This window comes from Phytophthora cinnamomi, assembly GCF_018691715.1.
Source record: "Phytophthora cinnamomi strain GKB4 chromosome Unknown Contig17, whole genome shotgun sequence".
Classification (NCBI taxonomy): Eukaryota; Oomycota; class Peronosporomycetes; order Peronosporales; family Peronosporaceae; genus Phytophthora; species Phytophthora cinnamomi.
The window spans coordinates 673,089-700,398 of NW_027150950.1; the positions used below are offsets into that span (position 1 = coordinate 673,089).

At 56.7% G+C, this 27,310-nt stretch overlaps 8 protein-coding genes across 9 annotated transcripts; 6 read left to right on the plus strand and 2 right to left on the minus strand.

Moving 5' to 3' along the window:
• Positions 1-11,946: 11,946 nt before the first annotated feature.
• Positions 11,947-14,271, plus strand: IUM83_04678 (Glutamate-cysteine ligase catalytic subunit; the record flags this gene model as incomplete). The annotated part of the gene is made up of 1 exon (XM_067928773.1): positions 11,947-14,271. One exon carries the CDS (start codon positions 11,947-11,949, stop codon positions 14,269-14,271), a length of 2,325 nt encoding a protein of 774 aa, XP_067796065.1.
• Positions 14,272-14,290: 19 nt separating this feature from the next.
• IUM83_04679 (polymer-forming cytoskeletal) lies at positions 14,291-15,497 on the plus strand (the record flags this gene model as incomplete). Its single annotated transcript, XM_067928774.1, has 3 exons — positions 14,291-14,379; positions 14,662-14,812; positions 14,889-15,497. 3 exons carry the CDS (start codon positions 14,291-14,293, stop codon positions 15,495-15,497), a joined length of 849 nt encoding a protein of 282 aa, XP_067796064.1.
• A 263-nt stretch (positions 15,498-15,760) lies between these two features.
• Positions 15,761-16,934, minus strand: IUM83_04680 (Methyltransferase WBSCR22; the record flags this gene model as incomplete). Its single annotated transcript, XM_067928775.1, has 5 exons — positions 15,761-15,860; positions 15,947-15,984; positions 16,073-16,578; positions 16,660-16,819; positions 16,902-16,934. The coding sequence occupies 5 exons, from the start codon at positions 16,932-16,934 to the stop codon at positions 15,761-15,763; spliced, it is 837 nt and encodes a 278-aa protein (XP_067796010.1).
• Positions 16,935-17,216: 282 nt separating this feature from the next.
• Positions 17,217-19,070, plus strand: IUM83_04681 (Dicarboxylate/amino acid:cation (Na or H) symporter (DAACS) family protein; the record flags this gene model as incomplete). Of its 2 annotated transcripts, none has more annotated exons than XM_067928776.1 (1): positions 17,217-19,070. In XM_067928776.1, one exon carries the CDS (start codon positions 17,217-17,219, stop codon positions 19,068-19,070), a length of 1,854 nt encoding a protein of 617 aa, XP_067796012.1. The 2 variants fall into 2 exon arrangements, with proteins under 2 accessions (XP_067796012.1, XP_067796011.1); XM_067928777.1 differs by having other exon boundaries at positions 18,594-19,070.
• Positions 19,071-19,239: 169 nt separating this feature from the next.
• IUM83_04682 (CMGC/CDK/CDK7 protein Kinase) lies at positions 19,240-20,157 on the minus strand (the record flags this gene model as incomplete). Its single annotated transcript, XM_067928778.1, has 1 exon — positions 19,240-20,157. One exon carries the CDS (start codon positions 20,155-20,157, stop codon positions 19,240-19,242), a length of 918 nt encoding a protein of 305 aa, XP_067796284.1.
• Positions 20,158-20,901: 744 nt separating this feature from the next.
• IUM83_04683 (tubulin alpha chain) lies at positions 20,902-22,263 on the plus strand (the record flags this gene model as incomplete). The annotated part of the gene is made up of 1 exon (XM_067928779.1): positions 20,902-22,263. One exon carries the CDS (start codon positions 20,902-20,904, stop codon positions 22,261-22,263), a length of 1,362 nt encoding a protein of 453 aa, XP_067796285.1.
• A 629-nt stretch (positions 22,264-22,892) lies between these two features.
• IUM83_04684 (tubulin alpha chain) lies at positions 22,893-24,405 on the plus strand (the record flags this gene model as incomplete). The annotated part of the gene is made up of 2 exons (XM_067928780.1): positions 22,893-22,943; positions 23,017-24,405. The coding sequence occupies 2 exons, from the start codon at positions 22,893-22,895 to the stop codon at positions 24,403-24,405; spliced, it is 1,440 nt and encodes a 479-aa protein (XP_067796286.1).
• A 761-nt stretch (positions 24,406-25,166) lies between these two features.
• Positions 25,167-27,152, plus strand: IUM83_04685 (Family 30 Glycoside hydrolase; the record flags this gene model as incomplete). Its single annotated transcript, XM_067928781.1, has 1 exon — positions 25,167-27,152. The coding sequence occupies one exon, from the start codon at positions 25,167-25,169 to the stop codon at positions 27,150-27,152; it is 1,986 nt and encodes a 661-aa protein (XP_067796269.1).
• Between the last annotated feature and the right edge of the window lie 158 nt (positions 27,153-27,310).

Below are 27,310 nucleotides of genomic sequence, written 5' to 3' on the forward strand. Positions count from 1 at the left end.
GTCGGTCTTCCCGTCCATAGCTCGGCTGTGGATGAACACATCATCGAAGTAGCTCGGTGCGAAGTCGCGCACCGAGCGCAACAAGTGTGTCACGCACCTGTTGAAGGTCGCAGGGGCGTTCTTAAGCCCCTGCGGCATTACTAGCCACTCCCAGAGCATGCCGCTTAGTGTGCTCACTGCCGTGAGAGGGATATCGCTCTCACGCATTAGGATCTGATAGAATCCGTCCCGCAAGTCGAGAGCACTGTAAACGTGCTCCCGGCCATCGAATAGATGATAACATCTTTTCGTGGTATCGGCGTCTGCGCCGGTACCGTCGCATCGTTCAGCTTGTTGTAGGCATGAACGATGCGCCATCCGCCCTGTGGCTTTTTGACACAGAACGTCGGAGCACTGTGCGGGGATTTCGACTCCCTCACTTGTCCTGCTCTGCGACGACTTTCAAGAAGTCGTCGATCGCCTGCGGCAGTGGCCACTACCGCGTGACACAGTACTTCGTGCCCGGCACGAGATTAATCTCGTGCTGAATGCCCTTATCCTGCGGAAGCTCCACAGGAATCTCTTCCGGGAGTATGTCTTTGTACTCCCTCACCAATTCGTTATAGGGACTCGACTTCAGCGGGTCCCAGCCTTGTTCCTTGAAGCGCTCTCGCTTCGTCTTCGCACTGAGAGTGTCTTCACTCTCAGTGGTACTTCCCATGAAGAGATGTCTCAGCTCTTCGCTCTCGCTCTCCGTTCTTTCGCTGTTCGAAAGAACGCAGACCTGCTCGATGCGTCCATCGTGCAAGTCGCGCGTGCAGCGCTTCCAGCTCATGACTGGAAGCGAAGTCAACTCCGACGCCGTAGTCGGAGGATTAGCGAGTTCCTTTTCCTGACACTGGAATCCAGTATCTGTGAGCGTCAAGACGTTCAGCGTCTCTACGCCCGGCGTCACCGCCTCTGTCTGCCCGGCAGACAGTTCTTGTAGCGTCTCGGTCCCGGACCGAGACTTGCGCAGCGTTCTTCGCGTGCGCCGTCTTCTTGTTGTGCGGAGCCGGGCTCCGCACAGTTGTTCTTCTGGTCCAGGCCCGGCCGTGGACAGTTGTTCGCCGGTGGACCCTGTCCGCGGGTGCGCGGTATCAAGCCCGGCCTGACCGCATGGCGCTTCGTCGTGCAGCCCGGTTGCACGACAGCATGCAAATTGCGTCAGTGCGGTACGTTTGCAACCGCCCGCACTGTTTGCAGCGTCAACTCCCGGAGTTGACACGCTTTTGTCACCTCGACGCCATTCATTGGCGGAGCCCCTCATGACCGAGGGTGCGTCGGCTCCCGGAGCCGACGCGTCGTCGTCGACCTGGCCTCTTCGGGTCAGGGACTGTCCCTACACACTTGAACGTGGGTGTTGGTTCCCGGAACCAGCACATCTTTTTCTTCCGACGTCGGCAGCATTGCCGACGTTAGTCTCACTTGTGCGCATCCTCGCGCACTTCCTGGGCACTCCGGGACAGCAGCATTACGCGCTGTCTCGACTGGCGAGTCACGCGCACCCGCTGGTGCGTGCGCTGCGGTAACAGGGCCATCGCTCTCTGTTCCGCAGTCGCGATCGAAGTGCACGAGCGTGAGCTTCTTCCAGTCTATTACCGGATCATGCCGTGCAAGCCACGGCATGCCCATTACCACGTCGAACTTATCGTCCAAGTCCAGGACAATAAAGTGTTCGACAAATACTCGTTGTTTGTACGAGAAGTGCATGTTCACGACGCGCTTCTCGGTCGTCACGATGGCACCTGTTGCCAGTCGTACCTCCAGAAGACTTCGAGGTACATTTACCTCCTCGAAGTCAAGTCTCGGCAGGCTTCGTAGTCGAACAAAATTGTTCGACGCGCCTGAATCTACCAAAGCTCGAAGAGAATCACTCGCTCTCTTCGAGCAAACCTTCAGGATGACTAGGTTCGGCCTGTCATCTTGTTTCTTGCAGCGAGAGCTGGTCTCACTGGGGCTGCAGTCTCAGTGTCGCGTCCCGAAGTCGGCACGCATGACTGCATTACCAATAGGGCGCCCCGCGCCTACTGGATGTTCGCGTTTTTTGTGGTCCGCGGCGATGTCTAGTATCGCCACGACGGCCTCCTCCAGGAGGCATGGGAGCTGTGCACTCCCGTGCAAAGTGACCGATCCTTCCGCAACGGAAGCATCGCACGTTACCTCCCTGCTGCTGGTAACCAGCAGTTGTTGCGTTCGAGAGGTCCATTGGCTCCGGACCTCCCGTCCTCGCTACCGGGCGCGGTTGCGGCCTCGGCGCATTTGCATGGAGTTTAGCCTGAGGCAGGCTAAACTCTTCTTGCATGGCAAGGGTGATTGCAGCTTCGAGAGTACTCGGGTACTCTCGGAAGAGATAGGTCTTCACGGGCCCGTCTCTAAGTCCCTTCATGAACGCGACGACCTTAGTCGCCTCGTCAATTGGATTAGTCACGATATTTGAGACCAAGTATCGTGCGCGCTGCGCGTAAGCATGAACGTCATGCTTACCCTGCTGAAGGTCGAGGAACTCACTCCGCCCTCGACCGGAACTCGTTTTGCGGGGGCTCAAACGCTTGTCTGAGCTCCTCTTTGAATACTTCGTACGTGCTGAAGCACGTAGGATCGGAGAGTCGGCGTCCATACGCCCAACTCCTTGCGCGTCCGCCAAGGCAGGACATGGCGAACGCGACCTTCGACAGCGGGTCGACGATGCGTCGAGACGCTATGGCTGTGTCGAGCTCGACAAACCATCGGAGGAGAGGCTCGCCCTCTCTTCCCACGTAATTGCTTACGCTCAATTTTAATGATTGAGCACGCGGTGTCGTCCCTGACGACGCCGTCACTGAGGAAGCAGCATCACGCTGCTCCTTCATGATGAATCCTCGAGCAACACCATGTTGCTCCGTCGGCGATAGCGTACGCAGCATCGTAGCTATCGCCGCTTCTCCAATGACTGTTGACAGTCGTTGGAGGGCTTCCCACTCTGGGTCAGACAGGTGGGGGCAGTCAGCGCGTGCAACATGCGTTGCAGGCGTGTTGGAGCTCTCCATGGGCACCTCCGTGCTCACGTGGTTCTCGGCTCCGCGTTCGTACACCTCGTACGAACGTCAAGCGGTCGGTCGTTGGACGGACTACAAAGTGCTACCAGGTGTAGTGGGTCTAACTTGACTCACTACTTTAGCTTACACGTTGCGCAACGTGTATGAGGAAGCGTAACTACTTAATAATTATTTGAGTTAATTATATTTGAATACACAAATATAATTTAAATCAGATAAGACTCCAAGTGACTTAGATTAGGTAAAATGAGAACTGTATTGTTTGTAAATTGATCTTCTTCCTAAATCCGCTAAAACTGTTTATCATCTATGAAAGGGATTGGCAGCGGCTGTCTGTCAGAGTCCCGCTAATATGCACGTCTCTAAGTGGTAGAAAGATGCTGCTTTCTACCAATAGGATCTTTAGATATGTTTGAATCGTTGGGTAGGTGTGGACCACTCATTGTGGTGGCCCACTTCAATGTATCCATTGGTGTGACTTACACCAAGGTGAGGAAGTATCTAAAACTTTTAACAGATATCTTATCTGTTAAAATCACAAGTGGCTACAAGCCACTTGTGCGTGTAACCCCGTTACAGTGGCGACCCACTTGTACATGTGGGACCACCAGAACGTCTGAGAGACTGATGAGTACGTCTTCTCACGGCCGAGATGGCCACTGGATGACGCGTCGAGCAGGCCATCAGCTCACTCATAGCGGCGAAGCCGCGCACGCTGGCGAGGCGTGAGCCACTCGGCCTTGGCGTCCAGGCGAGAGCCTAAGAGCCGCGCAAGAGGCCCAAGGTTGGCAACGTCACGATACAGTGTCGAGGCGGGTGAGCGCCTTTTGCCGCCCAGGTGTATAGCACGATGCCACGGGGCCGCCCGTCCGGAGAAACTCCTCCTTCCGGATTTCCCAATGGAGTCAGACTCCGAAAGCAGCACTAGGTGCTCCAAACGGAGGTGGCGTGTGACCTTGTGAATCCCTGTAGGTGTCGTTTATCTTCGATAGAACGAACTTCATCTAGTGAATTGTCTTCACAATGATAAGGTCTTGTGTGTAGAGCGCTTACGTTACTTCAAACGTAGGTCTCCACGACTGGGGTTGAGATCACAAGTAGATCCTTCCAGCCAAACCTTCAAAATCAGAGAGTTAATACGCAAATATACAAATATACAAATATACAGCCGCTACTTATTCTTTGGGGGCCCTTGAGCGGGGGTCCCGTACACCGGTCTACTGGAGTTTGTTCCGGACCACCGATCGAGTCCGAAAGTACCCTTCACTCACGCGCACCAGCTCCCGCAACTAGATAATTAGCTCCAGGCGGAAGACTTTCCAAACGTTCAACTCCAGAAGGAGAACAACCTCCGGTCGGACAATATACAATCCTATCACACAGTAGTCAATCGATCGGAACCAGGGGTGACTACGCGCAACCTCCTAGAAACGCAGTTAATATGAAATGGGACCTCCGAACGAAGGACCAACAACTGGAATATGAAATACGACAGGTCACTTCGGAGCGCGCGTCGCCCGATCACCGCCTAACTTGGTCTTACCCTTTGGGAGAGTTCCACGGCGGTATTCGCGGTCACGACGCGTCCAAACGCAGGTCTCGTAGCTTAGGGCCGCCGGCAGGGTTAATCCCTCCGGTCGAGGCTTGTTCCTCTCGCTTACTTGACAGCACACCTCGTCCCTGGGGACGGGGAAGCACTTGCGCCCTTCTTGGCAAATTGAACTCTCTCATTATCTTTTCTTAGGCTTCTGTATCTACTGTTTTCTCCGGAATCAGCTATTTTATCTTGGTTTCACTATAATCGGGGCGTGGCGTAATCACGTGCGTCGAGCAGGTCATGGATAGGGCAGGAGTCTGATCCGTGCATAACACATCATGGTCGGTCGTCTTGGTCGGTCGTTAACATCTTGGTCGGAGTATACTTGAAACTTGGAAGGTCTTTCTGGGTACAAATCAGGCTGGGACAGGGCGCGACCGGTCGCCCATCGAAGATCTTCGTCCGGAGCCTGGTGTCTGGAATCCTGCGTCCGGAGTCCGGAGACCAGTGAGTCTGGAGTTTGACTTGACTTCACTATGGCGGGAGTCCGGACGGTCTTGAGCAGTCTTCCTCGGCTCTCTGTCTGGACTTGCTTGAGCCTTCCTTCTCGCTTGTGCCTTCGCTCTTCTCTTGTGCTCTTCCGTCGCATGTCTTACGGGCCTGTCGCTGGCCGGGCCACTGAGCAGAGACTTTGGCAAATTTTCTGGAGCCGCTTCGTGTCAATACGCCAACCGGATGCGATCGTAAAGATCCGTCGTAACCCGACTAATATGAACGAGCTCGTAGTCGGATCGGCGCGACAGCGCGTCGGCAAGCACATTCAGCTTGCCCGGCTTGTACTCGACGCGGAAGTTGTATTCCGCGAAGAAGGACAGTCAGCGCGCCATCCGCTTGGATAGGTGCGGCGTGTTGACGGCTGTCCGCAAGGACGCGTGGTCTGTATAGACAACAAAGGGCTGTGAGCCCAGTAGGTGCACCCGAAACTTGACAAAGGCGTACTTCATTGTCAATAGCTCCTTGTCGTGAACGGGGTAGTTCCGTTCGGCAGCTCTAAGCTACCTTGACTGGGCCGAGATGACCCGTTCGTGGCCATTATCGTCGGCCTGTAGGAGCGCACAGCCAATGGCGTAGTCTGATGCATCACAGCCGACGCTGAAAGGCTTCGTCTCGTCCGGTAGGGCCAGGACTGGGGCGCGCTGTAAGCTCGCTTTGATGGCGTCAAAGGTATCCTGGTGGTGACGCTCCCAGCGCCGGTCGGCATCCTTCTTCAGTATATCCGACAATGGCCGTGCCAAACCGGCATAGCCAGCACCGTACTTGTGCAGGTAGTTGGCGAGGCCCAACCACTGGTGTAGGTCTTTTGTGACCGGGGTGGTGGCCAAGCCGCAATTGCTTTCACCTTCTCCGGGTCCGCACGGACCCCAGCGCTGCTGACGAAGTAGCCAAGGACCCTAATCTCCTCAGCTGCGAATACGCACTTGTCGGTGTTGGCGTACAGCTTGTTCGCCCTCATGACTTCAAACACACGTCGGCGGTGCTGGAGATGCACCTCAATGGTCGTCTGGCTTGCCTCGGCATGGCTGTGGACGAAGATGTCGTCAAAGTACGTCTGTGCGAACGCACGCAAAGGTCGGAACAGTTGGGTGACCAAGCGATTGAACGTTGCTGGGGCATTCGAGAGCCCCTGTTCGGTTTACGAACATAGGAGGTGGGCGTCAAGTGCGGAGCCTTCGACTCCCGCACCATGTCTGCCTTCGCCTTGGCGGCAAAGAAGTCACCAATGACTTCGCATTGCTCCCGGGGGAGAGGCCATTGCCTCGCGGCACAGTACTTTGTGCCCGGCACGAGGTCAATCTCGTGCCTGATTCTGCAACCTCGGGCAGGGCCTTAAGCTGATAGCACCTGCCTTGACGTGGCAACTGGTCACGCCGACGAAGATGTGATAGCATTCTTCGGCGGCTGGAACCCAGACTGATGGCTCCAACTCGTTGGCGACGGACGTCTCCGAACGGCCGACTAGGCCCGGCTTACGACGTGACACTCCGGTGTCTACGTCTGGTGGTGCCAACTTGACGGCACCACGGATCTTCTTGACCTTAAACCCTAAACTCTATTCACATTCCATCCAACTTATTACCGGTAATTCACTTTCTCTCCACCATCAGCCACTTTCTCAACCACTTTCAACAACAACCCATCAATACCTTCACCCACACACCACCTTCACAACATCCCTTCTACACACCAACTTTATCGTCAACTTTACCTATCCAACCCACACTTTTTCCTCTTCAATATCAACACTATCTCACAATCCATCTATCTACTTCTGTGCAGAACTATGTTACCCGCCTTGTTCTTGGGCGGAAAGCAAAAGTAGTGAGCCAAGTTAGACCCACTACACTGGGCCTCCGCCACCGCCGTCGTTGCAACCTCTACCGTGTGTCAACAGCTCACCTCTGGTGGATCCCTCTCCCCATTCTGCAGCTCGTCAACCTTCACAGGACAGTTCTCAGCCAGCGACTTGGTGTGTCCACTATCGCGCACAGCACGATCTTTGTACATGTATTCTGTGTGTAGCGCTGTTCAAAACCCTAGGTGGTTTGGTGGTTTGGATGCACATACAACATGTTATACTGGACATTACATGGTGTATAAGCCTTCTGGACCAGATTCCTTCCACCATTTTAGTCAATCAAACTATAGTAATGTACATTATACTGTCCACAAAGGCCCTTCTGCTCCAGCAGTAGCAAAACTATGTTACCCACACAGGAAGCACCTATAGTGTCTTCCTCATCAGTTATGGTCTGAGCGACCTCGTGTGGAACTACGTTACCCACACAGGAAGCGCCTGTGGTGGCTTCCTCATCAGTTATGGTCTGCGTAACCGGACGTGGAACTGAGTTACCCATGCCAGCGCCGACGGCGCCTTCTCTAGCAGCACTTGTCGCCCGCGGAACGCTGTTACCCGCATGTGGGCCAAAGTTACCCACCTGGTAGGTGCCGTCTGGCACACACACACACACGGAACCTGGTCGGTCCGGTCACCTTCGGAGTCGCCGTCAGTCTCGACGACCCCAATGAACATTTTGGCCGCTGCTGCGCCCTGGCTGCCCTCGCGTGCGCCCCAGCTTCTGCCAGAGGTGGGAACATGACTCACCAAAGCTCTGTCAGAGCGCGGGGGACGGCTTGCCCCAATGGCCTTGTCGCGCCAATCCATCCAAGACTCGTGTTTCTCTAACCACGGCATGCCAAGGACCAAGTCGTACTTGTCCATGTCTAGGACCAAGAACGGCTCCTTGCTGTCAAAGTTATCGAACTTGACAGCCAGGTCCATATGGACCCGAGGTACTTCTACCAGCGTACCGTCGGCTAGCCTTACGGAGACCAGCCCGCTGCCTTTACTGCCACGTAGAGCATCGGCATACCTGTCGCGGTTGCGCGCGACTGTCTGGCGGCGCGCAAAATTCTTTGACGCCCCAGAATCGATCAAGATTCTCAAGGGATGATCGTATCCCGGTACACTCGCGTGCATCACGAGCAGCACACCGCTGCCCTTCTCCGCTCCGAGAGTGCATAGACTCCCAGGGGCTAAGTCCCCATGGCGCGCGCCACCCGCTCGCTCCTCATGAAGACTTTGGAACCCCCCGCCAGTAGGGCGCCCCGCCCCTACTGGTGTCCTGCGTTCCCCTGGGCCCTGGGCCGCGGCTTCTGCCAGCGACCCTCAGACCCAAAGGGCTTCGAAGAGTAATTCTTCTTTTGTTCTCCCGCAAGACAGGCACGTTTCATGTGCCCAAGCTTGTCACAGCCGAAGCAGCGAATGTAATTCTGCTCGGCCATTCCCAAATCCATGGGAACTGGCCCATTGGAGGTTCCACTACCGGAACCACCATTCGGCGCACCACCGGGCACAGGGTTGCTTTGCCATACCGTGGCGGGGGTACGAACCTGTTTGTGGCTGTACTCCTCCTGGAGGGCGATCTGTATCGCCTCCTCCATAGCGCTTGCTCGCACCCGGAACAGCTGCGTGCGGCCTGGGCCAACACGCAGACCGTCCATGAACACGGTCACCTTGATGTGTTCGGCCAGGGGCGTTCCCGCCAGCGAGGCTGTGAGTACTCTCATTTCTTGTATGTACTCGTGCAGCTCGCGCCTTCCTTGTTTGTAGGCGAGGAAGCGCGAGCGCTGGCGATACTCATAGTTCGCCGGAAGGAACGTGGCCCACAGCTGCTCACAGTGCTGGGGCGATGATGCAAAGCATCCCGGCGTTGTCGTTTCGCGCGTATACGCCCAACTCTTAGCGCGACCACTAAGGTTGGAAAGCGCAAAAGCGACACGGAGTCGCTCGTCCGAGACGAGATCCGCGACCATCGCGAATTCTACCTCTCGGACCCAGAAGTGAAGGTTCTCACCCTCCTCCCCTTCAACGGGGTTAACCTTCAGCCTCAACGGCTTCGGTTGCACCGGCTTCGGCGTGGCTGTGGAAGCCTGCAGCCCCTGAACATGGGCGATGAGCCGTTGCTCGTAGGTGTCGAACGCGCTGATGCGCTCGACCTGCTCAGCGGGCGTCGCTGCCGCTAAGCTACGCAGAGCATCTATTCCAAAGATGCCTGCCATCTTCCGAACTGACTCGAACTGCGCGTCGTTCAAGTGAGGAAACTCACTTCTATCCATCTTGGCTCACTCGTTGAGACCACAGCGGAATCAGGTAGTCCAACCTACCCGCGTAGGTGTAGGATTGACTACAAGTGCTACCAAGTGTTACGGGGCCACACGAGCACCTTGCACAGAGGAAGTGTGCTAACGGGAGTATACAAACTCTCAGTGAACGGCAGTTCACGTGTCCCTCGTCGAAGGGGATGGATTGATCAGAAGTACGGTAGATCTAAGACTGAGTGTATTTATAGGTTTGTACAGATTTGGCTGTATACAAATCCGTCAGTGTGCACACATTTAAGGAAGCTCAAATTTCGATTACCTTGGTGACCGTCGATTTTTCGCGTGGTTGAAAGAGATGGTCCGTGTTAAGTTTACTTTCACAAATTTGCATTCTCTGGTGGAGATTTAAAAGGTATGTGTGCTTCATGTGACAACGAATTAATCCTATGCAGGCCACTTTATTTAGGACCAAACTGAAATTTGATATTTTGCGACATTTATGACATGGCAGTTTCAACTCTTTCATGATAAAATGAACTGTAACCTAAAAGGAATGATTACTTCCGAGTAAAAAGCTGAGTATAATACCGGTATATTATATTGTGCCTCATGTCAATCGATATCATGATCGACTGAAAAGCAATCAGACGAAGCTAGCGAGTTAGAATGTCAGGACGGTAGTATTGTCGGATTTACTCCAGCCATTCAACGAAAGTAGGCATAACTCAACGTTAACTCGTTGTCTTAGCAGCTACTCTATCTTAAATCGACGAGTTAGCCTCCTAACTCAATGATGGGCTTATCGCCTAAAACAACGAATTACGTCGTTGTTTAGACAGAAAGCATGGACGCTGGCGATTTATCGTACTAACCTACCTCTACGATATTGATGATCTAACGGTTGTGGCTTCAGTGATGGGAGTGTCAACGCGGTCCATCTCTCGCTGGGGCTATCTGTTCCGTCGGCGTGGTAACGTCATTCCAAACGCTCGAATCGAACGGAAGACGCGCTGGCCTCCAGAGACTATCAAGTTTGTGAAGGGCTTCGTCGAAGAAGATCCCTGTTTTTATATCGAGGAGCTGCAAACAGCTTTAAAGCCAGCGTTTTCTGCACTACCAAACATTTCTACTGCAACTATATGCCGTGCGCTGAAATTCGACCTTGGTTTAACGCGCAAGGTCCTGACGAAGAGAGCGAGAGAAAGTGTCCCCGCCGAAATCGATGCTTACTACAAGAAGTTCTATTATTGCAGCCATTCTTGCAGCGACTACCGATCTATTCTTGCAGTGGCAACCGGTCTGTTCTTGTTCTGCGTTGTGCTTGGGACTGGCGGTTGATTAGCTTATTTTTAACTTAGAGTTAGGCTGCGATATATGATCATCGCGAAGGATTTGCTCGTTGGTTTAGAGCCCTTAATCGCATGCCAAAGTTCGTGCAAAGCACAATAACACGTCACGATTAATCTCCCGCTTGAACAAACTTAAAACGCGTTGGAAGAGCCGAATTACATTAATTGGCTGCACGCTTCTGGACCAGAGCTGGCGAGCACCATGCGTTCGAGGAGGCACAGACTGTCCGATCATTTCTTAGAGACCTTGGCTGCATAGCAGCGAGCAGAGTTGTGTCGACAAGTGATCCATAAGCACCATGTCGAACGATCAGAGCGGACCGCAATACTCGGAAGTGTTCACCACAGAGCCTGTCCTCGACTGGAGCCGGTTACTTGCGCATGGGTATCGCGTCGATGTGATGCACAACAGGTTGCAGACTGCAACTTGCAGTCGAGTACTTACTGTAGTACCATACACTGTGCCTGCACACTTGTTGCTCATAGCGGCTTCAGCATAAATGTGCGCGTTGTGGTGTACCTGACCCCGCTTTCTTGTCTGAGTGCGTGGTAGAAAGATGAAAGGCCCCTTGTTCCCTATGAGTATCTTATAGAGGGCACGTGTGCGACGTATTTTATTATGCTGATCGAGAGGTGACGCCGTGTTGTCTTAAATTTCTGCATTGTTTGTACGGCAAGATCTCTTTGACGTCTTCGATCGAATGCCCTCTCATTTGCCAGCTGGCAAAACCTAACGGCAAACTAAATTGGCCGGAGTGACGAACGAAAGCCCGCATTCGCGTGGTCCCAGGTAGTTTGCCCTGCTATTTGTACGACACAAATGTTGTACGAGTGGGCTGTGCAAAATGCTGTGCGCACCTCGTTCCTCTATCAGCTCTTCCTTTAGCTATCGCTCACCCGCACTATAATAAGCAACCCGCCACCCACGGCCTGCACCAGCGGTAAACGCCCATCTCCTGCTGCTGCAGCGGCGGAACGGTTCCACAAGCAGTTAACCCACATACCGAGTCGCTGTAGACTCCACTTCAACACTATCTATCTTCAGCGTAACAGTGTACCGTACAAAGATTTTTGCCGTGATAAGATTGCGTCATCATAAGGGGGATGGGCATCGTTAAATAAAAATGAGTGGAGCCCCTTCATTGACGTATCGCAGGACGCCAATCACGTGCGTCAGCGCTGTACGGGACAAAGTGCGCTTCCATACTTTAACGCTTATCACACTTCCTCGCGTAGGTCGTCCACGGGCCTGTTCCGCCCAGTCTCATTGAAGGCTCCAGTGCGCACATTCCAATTCCCCAGCCCACGCGCAAGCAGCGCCCCCCAGACTTATCCCAGCGCCATGGGTCTGCTCGTGGAAGGCAGCCCGCTGGACTGGCCCGACGCCCTGGAGTGGCTGCAGCACGTGCGCACGCAGGGCATCGACCAGTTTCTGCACACGTACCGCCGCGTCAAGGACATCGAGGGCGACGAGCTCAAATGGGGCGACGAGCTCGAGTACGGCGTCTTCCAGATGGACAAGGACGCCAAGCGCGCACGCCTGGCGCTGCGTGGCGCCGAGATCCTGCACCAGCTGCAGGCCAAGGAGAAGCAGTCCAAGGAACAGCCCACCAGCCCCACGGCCGCCGACGCGCAGCCCTGCGTGGACGGCTGCAACTGGGTGCCCGAGTACGGCGCCTGGATGATCGAGGGCACGCCCAGCGCGCCGTACGGAGGCTTCACCAGCGACCTGCGCAAGGTCGAGGGCAACATGCGGCTGCGGCGCGCGCGCCTGCTGGCGCTGCTGCGCGAGGACGAGATCGCGCCGTCCGTCACGGCCTTCCCCATGATGGGCGTGGGCGACTTCACGGTGCCCCCCAGCAAGCCGCACGGCCCCGTGGCCATGTCCGACTACATCAGCGACGACGTGATCAACCCGCACCCGCGCTTCGCCACGCTCACGCGCAACATCCGCCAGCGCCGCACGCGCAAGGTGGACATCCGCGTGCCGATCTTCCGGGACGTGTACACGGAGGCCAGGCAGGAGGAGGAGCAGGCCTCGTGGAACGCCGAGCGGTCGCGCCCCAAGTATGAGTCCAAGCGAGACATGTTGTCCTCCCCGTCCAGCTCGTTCGGCTCGGCGCCCACGTCGCCCAGCTCCACGTCCAACTCGGAGGACAATGCCGACGCCATGTCCAAGTCCCCGCCGCCGCCAGCTACACTGAGGAAAACCCTGGACCACGACCACACGCGCAAGCTCTCGACTGTGGACCACGACAGTAAGGCCGAGCCGTACCCGGGCTTCATCCACATGGACGCCATGGCGTTCGGCATGGGCATGTGCTGTCTGCAGGTGACCTTCCAGGCCAAGAACGTGGGCGAGTCGAGGCACCTGTACGACCACCTGGGAGTTCTTTCGCCCATCTTGCTCGCATTGACGGCTGCCACGCCGATCCTGAAGGGCCGACTGGCTGACACGGATGTGCGTTGGGCGACAATCTCCGCGGCGGTGGATGATCGCACCCCCCAGGAGCTGGGCGAGGCCCCGCCCCCGACGGATGAAGAGACTAAGGCCAAGTACGCCAAGATGGCCGGCAACGGCGTCAAGCGTCTCCCGAAGTCGCGCTATGAAGGCATTTCGACGTTTATCTGCAACCACAAGCGGGGCGAGGACCCGCACACGCTCACGGACAAGTACAACGACGTCGATGTTCCGTACGATGAGGACTCGTACAAGACTCTGATCGACGCTGGCGTGGACCACTTGCTTGCGCTTCACATCTCGCACCTGTTCATCCGCGACCCTCTTGTCATCTACCAGCAGCGCCTGCACCTCGACAACGAGCACGAGACGGACCACTTCGAGAACATCCAATCCACGAACTGGCAGACTGTGCGCTGGAAACCGCCTCCGCCGGCCCCGTCAAGCGCTGAGGGGCCTCACATCGGCTGGCGCACGGAGTTCCGCTCCATGGAGATTCAGCTGACGGATTTCGAGAACGCTGCCTTCACGGTGTTCATCGCTCTGGTGTCGCGTGTCATCCTTACGTTCGACCTCAACCTGTACACCCCGCTGTCCAAGGTGAACGACAACATGGAGGCTGCCCACCGCGTGAACGCTGTACTGGACGAAAAGTTCCACTTCCGCTGCCACATGGCTCCCCCTGAGAAGGACGACTGCTCCTCGAAGGGTGGTTGCCACCTGCACGAAGACCCTGATGCCAGCGAGCTCATGACCATTGCGGAGATTATGCTGGGTAAGGGCTCGTATTTCCCTGGCCTCATCCCGCTGGTTTATGCGTACCTGGACTACATCGAGTGCGATGAAGCCACGCGTACGCTCGTGGAGAAGTACATGTGCCTCATCGCGAAGCGTGCGACGGGCGAGCTGCCCACGGCAGCGACCTGGATGCGTCGCTTTGTGCGCGCTCACCCCGACTACCTCCACGACTCGGTGGTGCCCCACTCGACCGCGTTCGACCTGCTCAACGAGTGCCAGCTGATTGGTGAGGGTCTGAAGCAGTGCCCGGAGCTGCTGGGCGAGTTCAAGATCGCCCCCGTCCGTGGCCAAGCAGCTTACCGCGTGCCTCTGAAGAGCAGTGGAGTTGCCGCTGAGAAGCGTCAGGCACTGCTCCAGCGCTACCTGGGCCGCACGGCCTCGAACGTGTGTAGCACTTGCCACAGCTAAGTTAAAGTCGCGGTTCGGAATGCCTCGTAGCTCGCTCTCGTGGGAGCACACGTTCTTCTTCCAGCGGAAGGTGATGTCTCCATCGTATCATCAAGCAGCAGAACTAAGGTACAAGGTATGATCAAGCAACAAATTCGCATCAAATGAATATGTATTGAGTTTCTATTCCCCACTTCGCTTGCCCAGCGTACGATACAAAGAGAAGCATGATCCTGTGCACTTTAAGGCCTCCGTCTTCAACCATGTGGAGACTATCAATACGTTTTAAGGTGTCGTCCTCTATTCTTAGGTGAGTGCCTATGCATGCATCTCGTTCTGAAATAGCGGGGAAACGACACGTTCTCGCACTCTGACCTTCTATCAATCCGTTCTGAGCTTCTGCTTTTGGAGTCGCGTTCGCTGTGCACGCTGGTGTTGTCTTGAGTACTTCGACGGCGCTCCAGTGCTTCTTCCATCAGCCAAGACTACGTGTCCGAGACTGCACCAGCCGACCACCAAGCAGGAGAGATCGTTGCCGTTCGCTCCCGCACGCTTCAGACAGGTGAGCGAGGATTTCGCTGCCGCGCATTCCGTCCCGAACCACCTTCAGCCGGTCATCGTACGCTCCTGACATGGAGGAGGTGCCCGTGCCGCGCAACCCGCCGCCGAAGCCCAAACGCTCCAACGTGCCAACGGCACCGCCAGACTACCCGGATGACACGTACTCGGACCAGGACTACAACATGTCGCCCATTCGACGAGGCCGCCACCACATGAACCGACAAAATGGTGGGTCTCCACCTTTGACGCCGAACTACACAGTGCCCCGCCAAGTCAAAGTCCCCATTATCGATGCTGAACCAGAAACCACCATCGGTGCGGCCGTGAAGATGAAGGGTGAGTTGAGCTTCGAGCGGCTTCTGCGAATCGAAGGTGAATTCGAGGGCAAGCTCAACTCGAAGGGCTCTCTCGTCATCGGCACACGCGGTGCTCTCCTTGGAAACGTCGACAACATGAAGGAGGTGTACGTCACTGGTGGTCGGATCGTGGGCAACATCAACGTAGAGAAGCTCGTGCTGCGCGACAAGGCCCAGGTGTTTGGCAACATCACCGCCAAGACGGTCAAGATCGAACCTGACTGCATAGTTGTCGGACGGATCAACGTGAACCCGCAGGCACCTGAGCGGATCAACGAGAAGGGTGAGATCGTCAAGGAAGACCCTCCTGACAGCACACCTTCAAGTTAGTTGAAGACATCTATCTATTAGAGACGGCCCCGAAATTTGGCTTGAGTGTTTCGAGCTGGACGACACTGACACGACAACACGATAAACAGAAAACGAAAAAAAAAATTGCGCTTTCATCTCCCAAAACTATGATTCGACGGATGTAATATATACCTAGCACTGCATACAGAAGCCTACCGCTAGCACACCGGCTAAAGGCAACTGAAAGTCGAAGCGCTGCTGAATCTTGTGCACATGCGTTCCTATTAACGACAGGATGCGCCTTAGAATTTGCCAGGACGCTTTCTGCCCGTGAACTTGCTGTCGGCCTTGACCTTCTTGCCCTGCTTGCGGTAGCGCTCCTTCTTGGCCATAACCCAGTCCCTGAAATTGTAACAAAAAGAAGAGACCAACGGTAAGCAAACGGTCCTACACTTGCTCTATCCGATAAGAAGCAGCCAGCAACGTACTTGGCCTTGATGGCTTCGCGACCCTTGCCACGACGTTGCTGTTGGGGTCAATAGCAGCAGTAGCAGCAGCAGTAACATGTTAGCACAACGCCAACGCGAACAGCACATATACGCTGAGCAACTTACGCGCTGGTTCCTAGCACGTCCTTCGTAGGAGATCTGTCCGGCCGTGGCTCCCGTGCCAAGGCCCTGCGGCACCTGCTGATGGTCCGAATAACCAGCGAACAGACACAGGTAGAACTTCTTGGCCTTGGCACTGTTGGGGAAGTCAATGACGAGACCGCCCGAGAAGCCGCAGCGCATGGCCGTGCCGGAGATCTCCTCCATCTGCTCCGGTGTCTCCGGGTACAGCTGCAGCACCGCGCGACTGCCAGCCTTCAGACAAGTGTAGAGCGACGTGAAGAAACGCGTGAGGCGCTTGCGAGCAGTGTGCTCCTTCTTGTCCGAGTAGCACAGCCACTGCACGGCGGAAATACTGATGCAGCCGTCGAAAACTCCGGGGCGGAACGGGAGGCCTCCGCCCATGTCCTGCAGGAACACGTCGCCACTACTGTCGCGCTCGGAGGCGATGTCCAGCATGTCCTTGCTGATGTCCACGCCGACCCACGCGTGGCCATGCTCCTCCAGTGCCACTGCATCGACCACCAACAGGTAAAAAAAGTCAGCAAAATCTCAGTAGACGGCCAAATAGTAGTAGTTTGTTGCCAACGGACCTCCACTGAGGCCGCTACCGCAGCCCACGTCCAGGATGAAGGCCTCCTTGCCCTCGGGCAGGTTCAGCAGCTCGATGGCGCGGTACGACAGCTCCTGCTGCACCTTGACGATGCGCGAGCTCGAGTTGTACTTGGCTGCCTCCTTCTCATCGTAGAAAAGCTGCAGCCACAGGTCGAAACACAGCGTTGCATCAGTGCATACTCAGCTGATATTGCTCGAGCGTCCAGCTGCAAGCGCGCACCTCGGGCGGCGAGATGTGCTCGGGGCGACTCATAGCTGCTCGGTCTTGCAATAATGCGCCTCCTCCACCAACTCCTGTCAACGATGGTACATCGTACCCATACGGTACGTCTCCTCAGGGAGGGGCACACTGTACCGTTCCATTGCTCAGATGTTTTAACGCCCGCTCTTTCCTTTTTTACATGTTTTTACATGGCGTTCTTGTCCAGCTCCTCAGTATCACTATTTGTGACCATTTGTTGCTGTGCTGGACGCGCGCAATTGGCAACTGCTGCTGAAGAGCTTCTGTGCCTGAGTTGACGTCACTAGGGCCACGATGGCGCAGCAGAAGGCAGACTTCGCCGTGTTCGACCGCAGCATCGTCAAGGACGGCGGCAACAGCGAGGTGTCGGCGCCCAGCCTCATGAGCCCGGTGTCGGGTTTCTCCAGCGAGACGGGCTCCTCTTTCTTCTACGGCGGTGGCGGAGGCTACGCGCACGCGGCCAACGCGCGGCCGGCACCGCCCTACTCGGCGACGCTGCGCACGAACTTCACGTCGGCGGCCAACGACCAGAGCGCCGGTGCGAGGCCCAACTCGGTGCTTCCACCGGCCGCGCAGGACGAAGCGTCCGAGTCGCCCGACGCTGCCTTCCGACACTTCCGCACGCCGGCGAACGACCCTGGCTTGCCCTTCTCGGGCTTTGCGGCCGCGGCCTCGCCGGCCTACGGCCGCACGTCGAAGCGCAGCATGCTGTTCATCATTGTGGCGATCGTCGTCGGTAGCGTCGTGGGGGTGCTGCTCAAGCACTTTAACGTTGACGCGTCGGTGGCCGAGTGGATCATGACGCCCGGCAACCTCTTCGTGCGTGCGGTGCAGTGTGTGGTGGTGCCCATGGTGCTCGTCAACCTCGTGGTTGCAACGGCGGACATCACGAGTAAAGGCTTGGGCAAGCGCCTCGGCCTTCGAGTGACGTTGGTCCTGCTCGTGTCTGTTATCGCTGCTATTCTGCAGGGAATGCTGACGGGTGTCATCATGCACTCGGTCTTCTCCTCGTACCAGAATGAGGAGTCGACGTCCACCACGGACCCCATTTTCGGCATTCAGTGCGGTAACGGCAAGTATCTGGAAGCAGACGACAACGGATTGGTAACCTGCTCGGCGACCGAGGTCTCTGGGAGCTCGCAGTTTGCGCTGGATGATGTCAATAGTGCGCTCGTGCGGAACGAGGCGCTGACGGGAACAAACACGTCGCTGTCGGACAACGTGCTGAGCATCATCGACCAGGTCGTGCCAGACAACATCATGGCTGCCTTCATCTCCAATACGTTGCTGAGTATCGTAGCTTTCTCACTGCCTCTTGGAGCGACAATCGCGTACAGCTTCCATGGGCCTACGAACCTCAACCCGCTGCTGGAGTTTTCCCGCGAGGTGAACGAGACGCTGATGCACATGGTTCACTGGATCCTCCGGTTCACGCCTTTCGCCGTGCTGAGTCTGTTAGCAGGATCGCTGGCCAAGTCACTGGAAGACTCGGTATCTGATCACCCGCTTCGCTTGGTGTTGCTGGTGGTCGCGGCTCTGGCAGTAAGTGTACTTGTGCACATGCTGGTGATAGTTCCGGGAGTTTTCGTGGTGTTCACTCGGCGCAATCCATTCCGCTTCATGCGCCAAATGCTTCCAGCGTACGTGTACAGCATTGGGTGTTCTTCGTCTATGGCTACGATGCCGCTGAGCCTGCATTGTATGGAGATCACCCGAGAAGTCCCGTGCCCCATTATGCACTTTGTATTGTCAGTGGGAACGTCGCTGCATATGCCTGGTACGGCCATTTATCTAGCTATGCTGGTGCATTTCATGGCTGATGTCGCAGGTGTCACGGGTGTGCAGTCTACGACTGCTATGTTGACTACATTCCTCGGCGTCTTCTTGTGCACTATCACGGCACCTCCGGTTCCTTCGGGAGCTCTTACCGTGCTCACTGCTGCCTGGAACATCGTGTTTCCCGACGCCGCTATTCCAGACAGCCTGTACGCGCTAGTGGTGGCTTCAGACGTGTTCCTGGATCGCTTTGTGACGCTCTGCAACGTGAACGCGCAAGCTATGCTCTGTCGTGTCGTAGCTGACCAAGTCGAAGACAAGGGAAGTGGAAATGGTCCGCATGTGCAGGTTCAGCAGTATGCAGCACGGTAGAGTAGCCGTAGTCATGGATCATTGATACGTATTGCATTCGGAGTTCGTACGTCGCCATACATGTAACTTTATTCTTCTCGTAGCTAGACAGCAGCAGTTGCAGCATCAAACGTGCATTAACAGTTGTCTCCGTCTCCTGCAGTGCTGTCAGCTAATTGCGTTGAACTCTTTATGCTTGCGGTGGTGCAGGTGTCGATGGTAGCTTCTCGACCGGTGTGGGCGCTGGCGAATTGCTGAAATACGGGTGCTTCAAGGCCTCCACAGCAGTGATCCGCTCTGCCGGATTATACTTCAGCAGCTTGCCCAGCAGATCCAATGCATCCTCCGACGCAGCCGAGAAGATCGACGCCAGCGGCGGCGCTGTGCTCGGCGTGAACTCGACAAAGTTGGCCAGCGAGCTAACTCCCGGCCACTCGTCCTCCGTCGGTGTGCCGAGCGCGTGGAAGATCTTGCCGAGCTGGTCCAGCTCGTTCATCCCTGTGAGATACGGCGTGCGGAGCATGAGCTCCGCGAAGATGCAGCCAGCGCCCCACATGTCCACGGAGCCGCTGTACTCCCTCGCTCCGAAGAGCAGCTCCGGCGGCCGGTACCAAATGGTGCAGACCATGGACGTCATGTTGCGATTGGGGCTGCCGTAGACCCTGGCGAGACCAAAATCGCCAATCTTGACCTGGCCGTCGGGCCCGATCAGCAAGTTCTCGGGCTTGAGATCGCGGTGCAGCACGTAGTGGTCGTGGCAGTAGGCGAGCCCCTTGAGCAGCATCTGCATGTACGTCTTGATGTCGGCGGCGGTGAGCACCACAGCCTTGTCCTTGATGACGTCATCCAGGTTGCTCGGCAGCAGCTCGAACACCACGTTCATGGTGTCGTTGGCCACGAACACATCCAGCAGCTCCACGACGTTCACGTGCTTGAGCTCCGCCTGCAGCTTCACCTCGCGCAGCGCCGTGAAGTCCACGCCGTCCTTGAACTTGCCGCGCTTGAACTGCTTGATGGCCACGCGCCGCCCCGTGCTCTTCTGCACGGCGGCGTACACGATACCGAACGTACCCTCGCCCAAGACGTCGCCGCGGTCGTAGCGGTCCATGACTATAAGAAGGATGGTCCCGGCTTTTGTGACCGGTCACTATGAGATTGGGGTGGCGTACATTAGTTGAAGTTGACCATCACTCCGTCCGAACGTGGCGAGCTTCGAGCACTCAACTGACATGAGAACCATGCTCTGGAGACCACGAGAACCATTATTGAGAGCAGTATGCAACAACCTTGCTTCTCTCAAAATAATCACCGAGAAGGCCCATCGCGAAACGCTCTGGCGTGCTCTAGCCCGCAGCTGCCAGCGCGAATATTGCGGCTTCTCAACGGCATTTCTCCGACACAGCGGCACCCTGGCTGCTGTGCGACAGCAAACCAGGCCATCTCCTAGTGCGTTAAGGTAGAAGGCAGCCAGCACAGCATCTTGTCCTCCTACAGGCGCAAGCAGAGGTCGGCGACGTGTGAATTCTCGACCGTTACGCGCGAGAAAAGTGTAGCCATGTACCATACAAACAGCAAGTCTTTCCTGCAGGTAATCTAAAGTAAATTCCCGTATCTTCCCGTAACTTACCGCGACGCTTGGCGGAGAGTCGCGGGCGCCCCACGCCTTCATTCGCGAATTCGCCACCTCCAAGACAAGTCGAGTCAAGCAGCCCGCTCCCCGGACTACGAGTAAGCTTCATCACCCAGCTTCCTCGTCTTCCCAGCCGCCTGCACCTTCTACTTGTCCCCAAGCCTTCAACAAGCAACACCCAACCAACCAACTCTCCCTCTCTCTCTCCTCTTCCGACTCAAGATGCGTGAGGTCATTTCCATCCACCTCGGCCAGGGAGGCATTCAAGCCGGTAACGCCTGCTGGGAGCTCTACTGCCTCGAGCACGGCATCCAGCCCGACGGCCAAATGCCCAGCGACAAGACCATCGGCGGTGGAGACGACGCCTTCAACACCTTCTTCTCCGAGACCGGCGCTGGCAAGCACGTGCCTCGCGCTGTGCTCGTCGACCTCGAGCCCAGCGTCTGTGACGAGGTGCGCACTGGCACCTACCGCCAGCTCTACCACCCGGAGCAGATCATCTCGGGCAAGGAGGACGCCGCCAACAACTACGCGCGTGGCCACTACACCATCGGGAAGGAGATCGTCGACCTGGTGCTCGACCGCATCCGCAAGCTGGCCGACAACTGCACGGGTCTGCAGGGTTTCCTGGTGTTCAACGCCGTCGGTGGCGGCACCGGCTCCGGACTCGGTGCTCTGCTGCTGGAGCGTCTGTCGGTCGACTACGGCCGCAAGAGTAAACTCGGCTTTACCATCTACCCGTCGCCGCAGGTGTCCACGGCCGTGGTGGAGCCGTACAACTCGGTGCTGTCCACGCACTCACTGCTGGAGCACACGGATGTGGCCGTGATGCTGGACAACGAAGCCATCTACGATATCTGCCGCCGCTCGCTCGACATCGAGCGTCCGACGTACACGAACCTGAACCGCCTGATCGCGCAGGTCATCTCGTCGCTGACGGCGTCGCTGCGCTTCGACGGTGCGCTGAACGTCGATGTGACGGAGTTCCAGACGAACTTGGTGCCGTACCCGCGCATCCACTTCATGCTGAGCTCGTACGCGCCCGTGATCTCGGCCGAGAAGGCGTACCACGAGCAGCTGTCGGTGGCCGAGATCACCAACAGCGCCTTCGAGCCGGCGTCCATGATGGCCAAGTGCGACCCTCGTCACGGCAAGTACATGGCGGCGTGTCTGATGTACCGCGGCGATGTGGTGCCGAAGGACGTGAACGCGGCCGTGGCCACCATCAAAACGAAGCGCACGATCCAGTTCGTGGACTGGTGTCCGACGGGATTCAAGTGCGGCATCAACTACCAGCCGCCGACGGTGGTACCTGGCGGTGATCTGGCTCGTGTGCAGCGTGCCGTGTGCATGATCTCGAACACGAGCGCCATCGCCGAGGTGTTCTCCCGCATCGATCACAAGTTCGATCTGATGTACGCGAAGCGTGCGTTCGTGCATTGGTACGTCGGTGAGGGTATGGAGGAGGGTGAGTTCTCGGAGGCGCGTGAGGATCTTGCAGCTTTGGAGAAGGACTACGAGGAGGTGTCTGCTGAGACTGCCGAGGGCGAGGGTGAGGAAGAGGAGCTCGGCGAAGAGTACTAGTTATGCTGACCGGGTAGTCGCAGATGCAGTTGCAAATGCTTGACTCCCGGTGGATGCAGAGCTTAAGTAGCACTCTTGATGCCGAGTGGGTGGGGATCGCACACATTCATTCGTACGCGTTGTCTCTTGTGTCGGAGACGCATCCAAGCTTAAGCTATTCTGCAGTTATGAATCTGCGTACAACGCGCAGCTTAGCCAATATATAATGCTCACATGCTTTTGCCGTATCTATCACGTCCATTGTGCTCTTTGGGTCGACACAGCTCTTCGAATGAGGAATAGCATTTTGCTAGGTCGAAGTCGCGCCTCTGATGGCGCCGCGTGTTCTACTCTTGAAAACTAAAGCATGAGTTCGATTCATGGACGTGCTCAGTGACGAGCTCCAATCTTGGCAAGCGAACCCCAAAATGGGGTACCTGCATTTTTTGAGGCACCAGCATTCTTGTTGGCCACAACTTCAAGGCATGGTCGTTATTGCCCAGAATACACTATAAAAGCGGAAACGGCCCACCAAGTTTTAGCCCAGGATAGCCGTCGCTTGCGAAGGAGCAAGTCGTTTCCTTTTAGTTGCATGGCCTTGATCCTGGGCATCATCTCAAGAGCCGCTACTACAAAAGGACGCGAATTCTCTGGTCATTCTCCAATCTCCTGCCAAGCCCAGCAGCGTCTTCGGAACCCGAGTAAGCTTCATCAACAAGCTTCCTCGCAGCTTCTCCAGCCGCCAGCTTCGCCACCAGAGTCTATCCACCCAAGCTTCTTCACCTCAACTACCCATTCAAGATGCGTGAGGTCATTTCCATTCACCTCGGCCAGGGAGGCATCCAGACCGGTAACGCCTGCTGGGAGCTCTACTGCCTCGAGCACGGCATCCAGCCCGACGGCCAAATGCCCAGCGACAAGACCATCGGCGGTGGAGACGACGCCTTCAACACCTTCTTCTCCGAGACCGGCGCTGGCAAGCACGTGCCTCGCGCTGTGCTCGTCGACCTCGAGCCCAGCGTCTGTGACGAGGTGCGCACTGGCACCTACCGCCAGCTCTACCACCCGGAGCAGATCATCTCGGGCAAGGAGGACGCCGCCAACAACTACGCGCGTGGCCACTACACCATCGGGAAGGAGATCGTCGACCTGGTGCTCGACCGCATCCGCAAGCTGGCCGACAACTGCACGGGTCTGCAGGGTTTCCTGGTGTTCAACGCCGTCGGTGGCGGCACCGGCTCCGGACTCGGTGCTCTGCTGCTGGAGCGTCTGTCGGTCGACTACGGCCGCAAGAGTAAACTCGGCTTTACCATCTACCCGTCGCCGCAGGTGTCCACGGCCGTGGTGGAGCCGTACAACTCGGTGCTGTCCACGCACTCACTGCTGGAGCACACGGATGTGGCCGTGATGCTGGACAACGAAGCCATCTACGATATCTGCCGCCGCTCGCTCGACATCGAGCGTCCGACGTACACGAACCTGAACCGCCTGATCGCGCAGGTCATCTCGTCGCTGACGGCGTCGCTGCGCTTCGACGGTGCGCTGAACGTCGATGTGACGGAGTTCCAGACGAACTTGGTGCCGTACCCGCGCATCCACTTCATGCTGAGCTCGTACGCGCCCGTGATCTCGGCCGAGAAGGCGTACCACGAGCAGCTGTCGGTGGCCGAGATCACCAACAGCGCCTTCGAGCCGGCGTCCATGATGGCCAAGTGCGACCCTCGTCACGGCAAGTACATGGCGGCGTGTCTGATGTACCGCGGCGATGTGGTGCCGAAGGACGTGAACGCGGCCGTGGCCACCATCAAAACGAAGCGCACGATCCAGTTCGTGGACTGGTGTCCGACGGGATTCAAGTGCGGCATCAACTACCAGCCGCCGACGGTGGTACCTGGCGGTGATCTGGCTCGTGTGCAGCGTGCCGTGTGCATGATCTCGAACACGAGCGCCATCGCCGAGGTGTTCTCCCGCATCGATCACAAGTTCGATCTGATGTACGCGAAGCGTGCGTTCGTGCATTGGTACGTCGGTGAGGGTATGGAGGAGGGTGAGTTCTCGGAGGCGCGTGAGGATCTTGCAGCTTTGGAGAAGGACTACGAGGAGGTGTCTGCTGAGACTGCCGAGGGCGAGGGCGAGGAAGAGGAGCTCGGCGAGGAATACTAAGCAACCCGTACTCGAATGATAGCCATAGCCAAGTAAGCGGGAACGTATCTGCTTACCATTATAATGTTTTGCCCAGCTAACGTTAGATAGCTGGCAGAGCAATTCAAAACAAGAACGCAGTTTGCCATCACACCTTCAACTTCAGTTTTGAATAGCTGTAGACGAACCTAACTCCAGCAACGGACCACCTATGATGCGGTAGGCAAGTGAAACCGAGGGGCACGTCGCGAGCAGCTCCGACGGTGCCAGGAGGATAGAAATGTGCCGAATATTCGATCGGCACCGAACCGTCCAGCTCCGGTCTGGAGTTCGGCCTCGCCAGCATCGCAGAGCCTGCTCCAGGCTCTCGCACGCGCGAAACGGGAAACGGACGGCCACGATTGCTCGGCCAAAGTCAACCGCATCTTATGAGCATTTCGCCGCTTCAACTTCACATAGAGATCCCAAGATAAATTAACGGCCGTCACTTCAACGCCAACTTCAGTTTGGATATTCATACTCCGCACCCCTTCGCCTCAGTCGCTGCGCGCCACACAAAAATACACGAGCCATCATGGGCGTCCGCCCGATCCAACACGCGCCGCCGTCCCAGCAGAAGAGCAACGTGAGATTTGCAAGCGCACACGAGCTTTCAGTCTCCAATTTGCCAAGAACCAGCGACGGCCACACCAACCCCGACCCGAGCTACTTCTTCGAGCAACATGGAGCCAACCGCCTACGGGACGAGTTCCCTGGCGGTCGACGAGCGACTGACCAACCAAATGGCCACCAAACGCCACACCTTCGTCAAGTGGGGTGTATTTGGACTGGCGACGTGTGGCATTTGCAGTACGTTGGCGTTGCTGGGGACCAGCTCGATTCATGAGGACACGGTCGCTGCGACGCTGAGATCGACGACAAGCGCTTTCAAGAACGCGGCGCCGGCGGTGGATGCAGAGGTCACGTGCTTCCAGAGCTCCTACATTGACAACGTCACCCGCATGATGGAGCCCGTCACCGGACTGAAGTGGAAGCGCGGTGCTCAAAAGAACACTCAGTCGTACATTACTCTGGACCTGGAGGCTAAGTTCCAGGAGATCATGGGCTTTGGAGGCGCCTTCACGGAGGCGGCAGCGCTGCAGTTCCAGAAGCTGCCTCGGAAGAAACAAGAGGAGGTCTTGACACTCTATTTTGACAAGGAACAGGGCAGCGCATACAATTTCGGCCGCGTCCCGATGGGGTCTTGTGACTTTTCGGTTTCCTCCTACAGCTTCGACGACGTGCTGAACGACACACAATTGCTCCACTTTGACATGAGCGTCAAGCATGACCAACAAGTGTTAATTCCGTTCATCAAGCGCGCGCTGGAGCGTCAGCCCGAAATGAAGCTGTTCCTGGCACCATGGAGCCCGCCCGCCTGGATGAAGCGCGGTGATGACAAATACACCCCAAGTATGCTTGGATCGATGGACCCCGTGGGGCTTAAGGATGACATGCGCGCGTCTTGGGCGCTGTACTTCTCCAAGTTCATCACCGCGTACAAGAAGCAAGGTATCCCGTTCTGGGGCCTGACGCCCCAGAATGAGCCTGAGTTTGCCGCACCATGGGAGGCCTGCAGGTACAACGCGTCGTATCAGGCCGAGTTTATTGGCGACTTCCTTGGCCCAGTCCTGGACCGTGACCACCCAGAGCTTACGCTTATGGTCTTCGACCACAACCGTGCCAGCGTTCGTCAGTGGGCAGAGGCGATTTATAACCACCCCACTGCAGCGCAGTACGTGGATGGCATGGCCTTTCACTGGTACGACGTGGACCGCTACATGGACGGAGTTGCCTACCACGAGCGCCTGAACGACACGCACTTTATCGACCAGAACCGCTTCATGCTGGCCACGGAGAGCTGCAACTGTCCCGGTGTTGCTTATGGAGACGCTGCTTGGTTCCGCGCGCAACGCTACGGCCACGATATCCTGACCGACCTGAACAACCACGTCGTTGGATGGGTCGACTGGAACCTGCTGCTTGACCACAAGGGCGGACCCAACCACCAAGGCAACAACTGTGACGCTCCGATCATTCTGTCCGAGGACGGCAAGGACTTCAGCATCCAGCCCATGTACTATTTCATTCAGCACTTCTCCAAGTACATCCCGGTTGGTTCGCGCCGCGTGAAGACGCAGGTGGCGGCTCGTTTCGAGAAGCCTGGAGACGCACAGCTGATGTGGGCCTACCCTGCAGCACTCACATCGTGCGATGGCAGCGCTCGCCAGACGATCCACAAGACCGATGACAACAAGATCCAAGTGACAGGGACGAAGTTCTGCTTGGGCATGGTGGACGCTATGTGGCAAGGCAAGGAGATCCAGGTGGTGGAGTGCCAGTACCCGCTGCAAAAGTCGTGGACCTTCGAGGAGGGGACCGGCCGCATCCGCATCGAAGACTTCTGCCTGTCGCTCAACCACGGATCCACAACCAACGGCGTCCGCATCACGGCAGACCGTTGCGAGGCCGAAGTTGTGCCCCACCAGCAGTGGACGTTCAACGAGGAGGACGGCACGCTGCGTTCGCTCGCTTCGACCACGGACCAGTGTGCGACCGGCGGCTACTCGTTCGTGCAGGCGACTGCGTTCGTGACACCCGAGGACCGCAAGGTGCTTGTTGTGCTCAACGAGAACACGGAGGAGGCCAACTTCGAGATCCACGTCGGCGACATGGCTCTCGAGACCACGATCCCGAAGGGCGCCATCCGCACGTTCACTTGGATGTAAGGCCCCCGTCGACTATCGACTATATATGCATGTCCAGTCTCCTCTCGAGAACGATGCGAAGTGGTGCGTGACACCTGACTCCATACGACTACGAACATCACCAAGGCGGCCACTGCTCGAGCAGTGCTCACGTCGTGGAATAGAGCAGCACTACATAG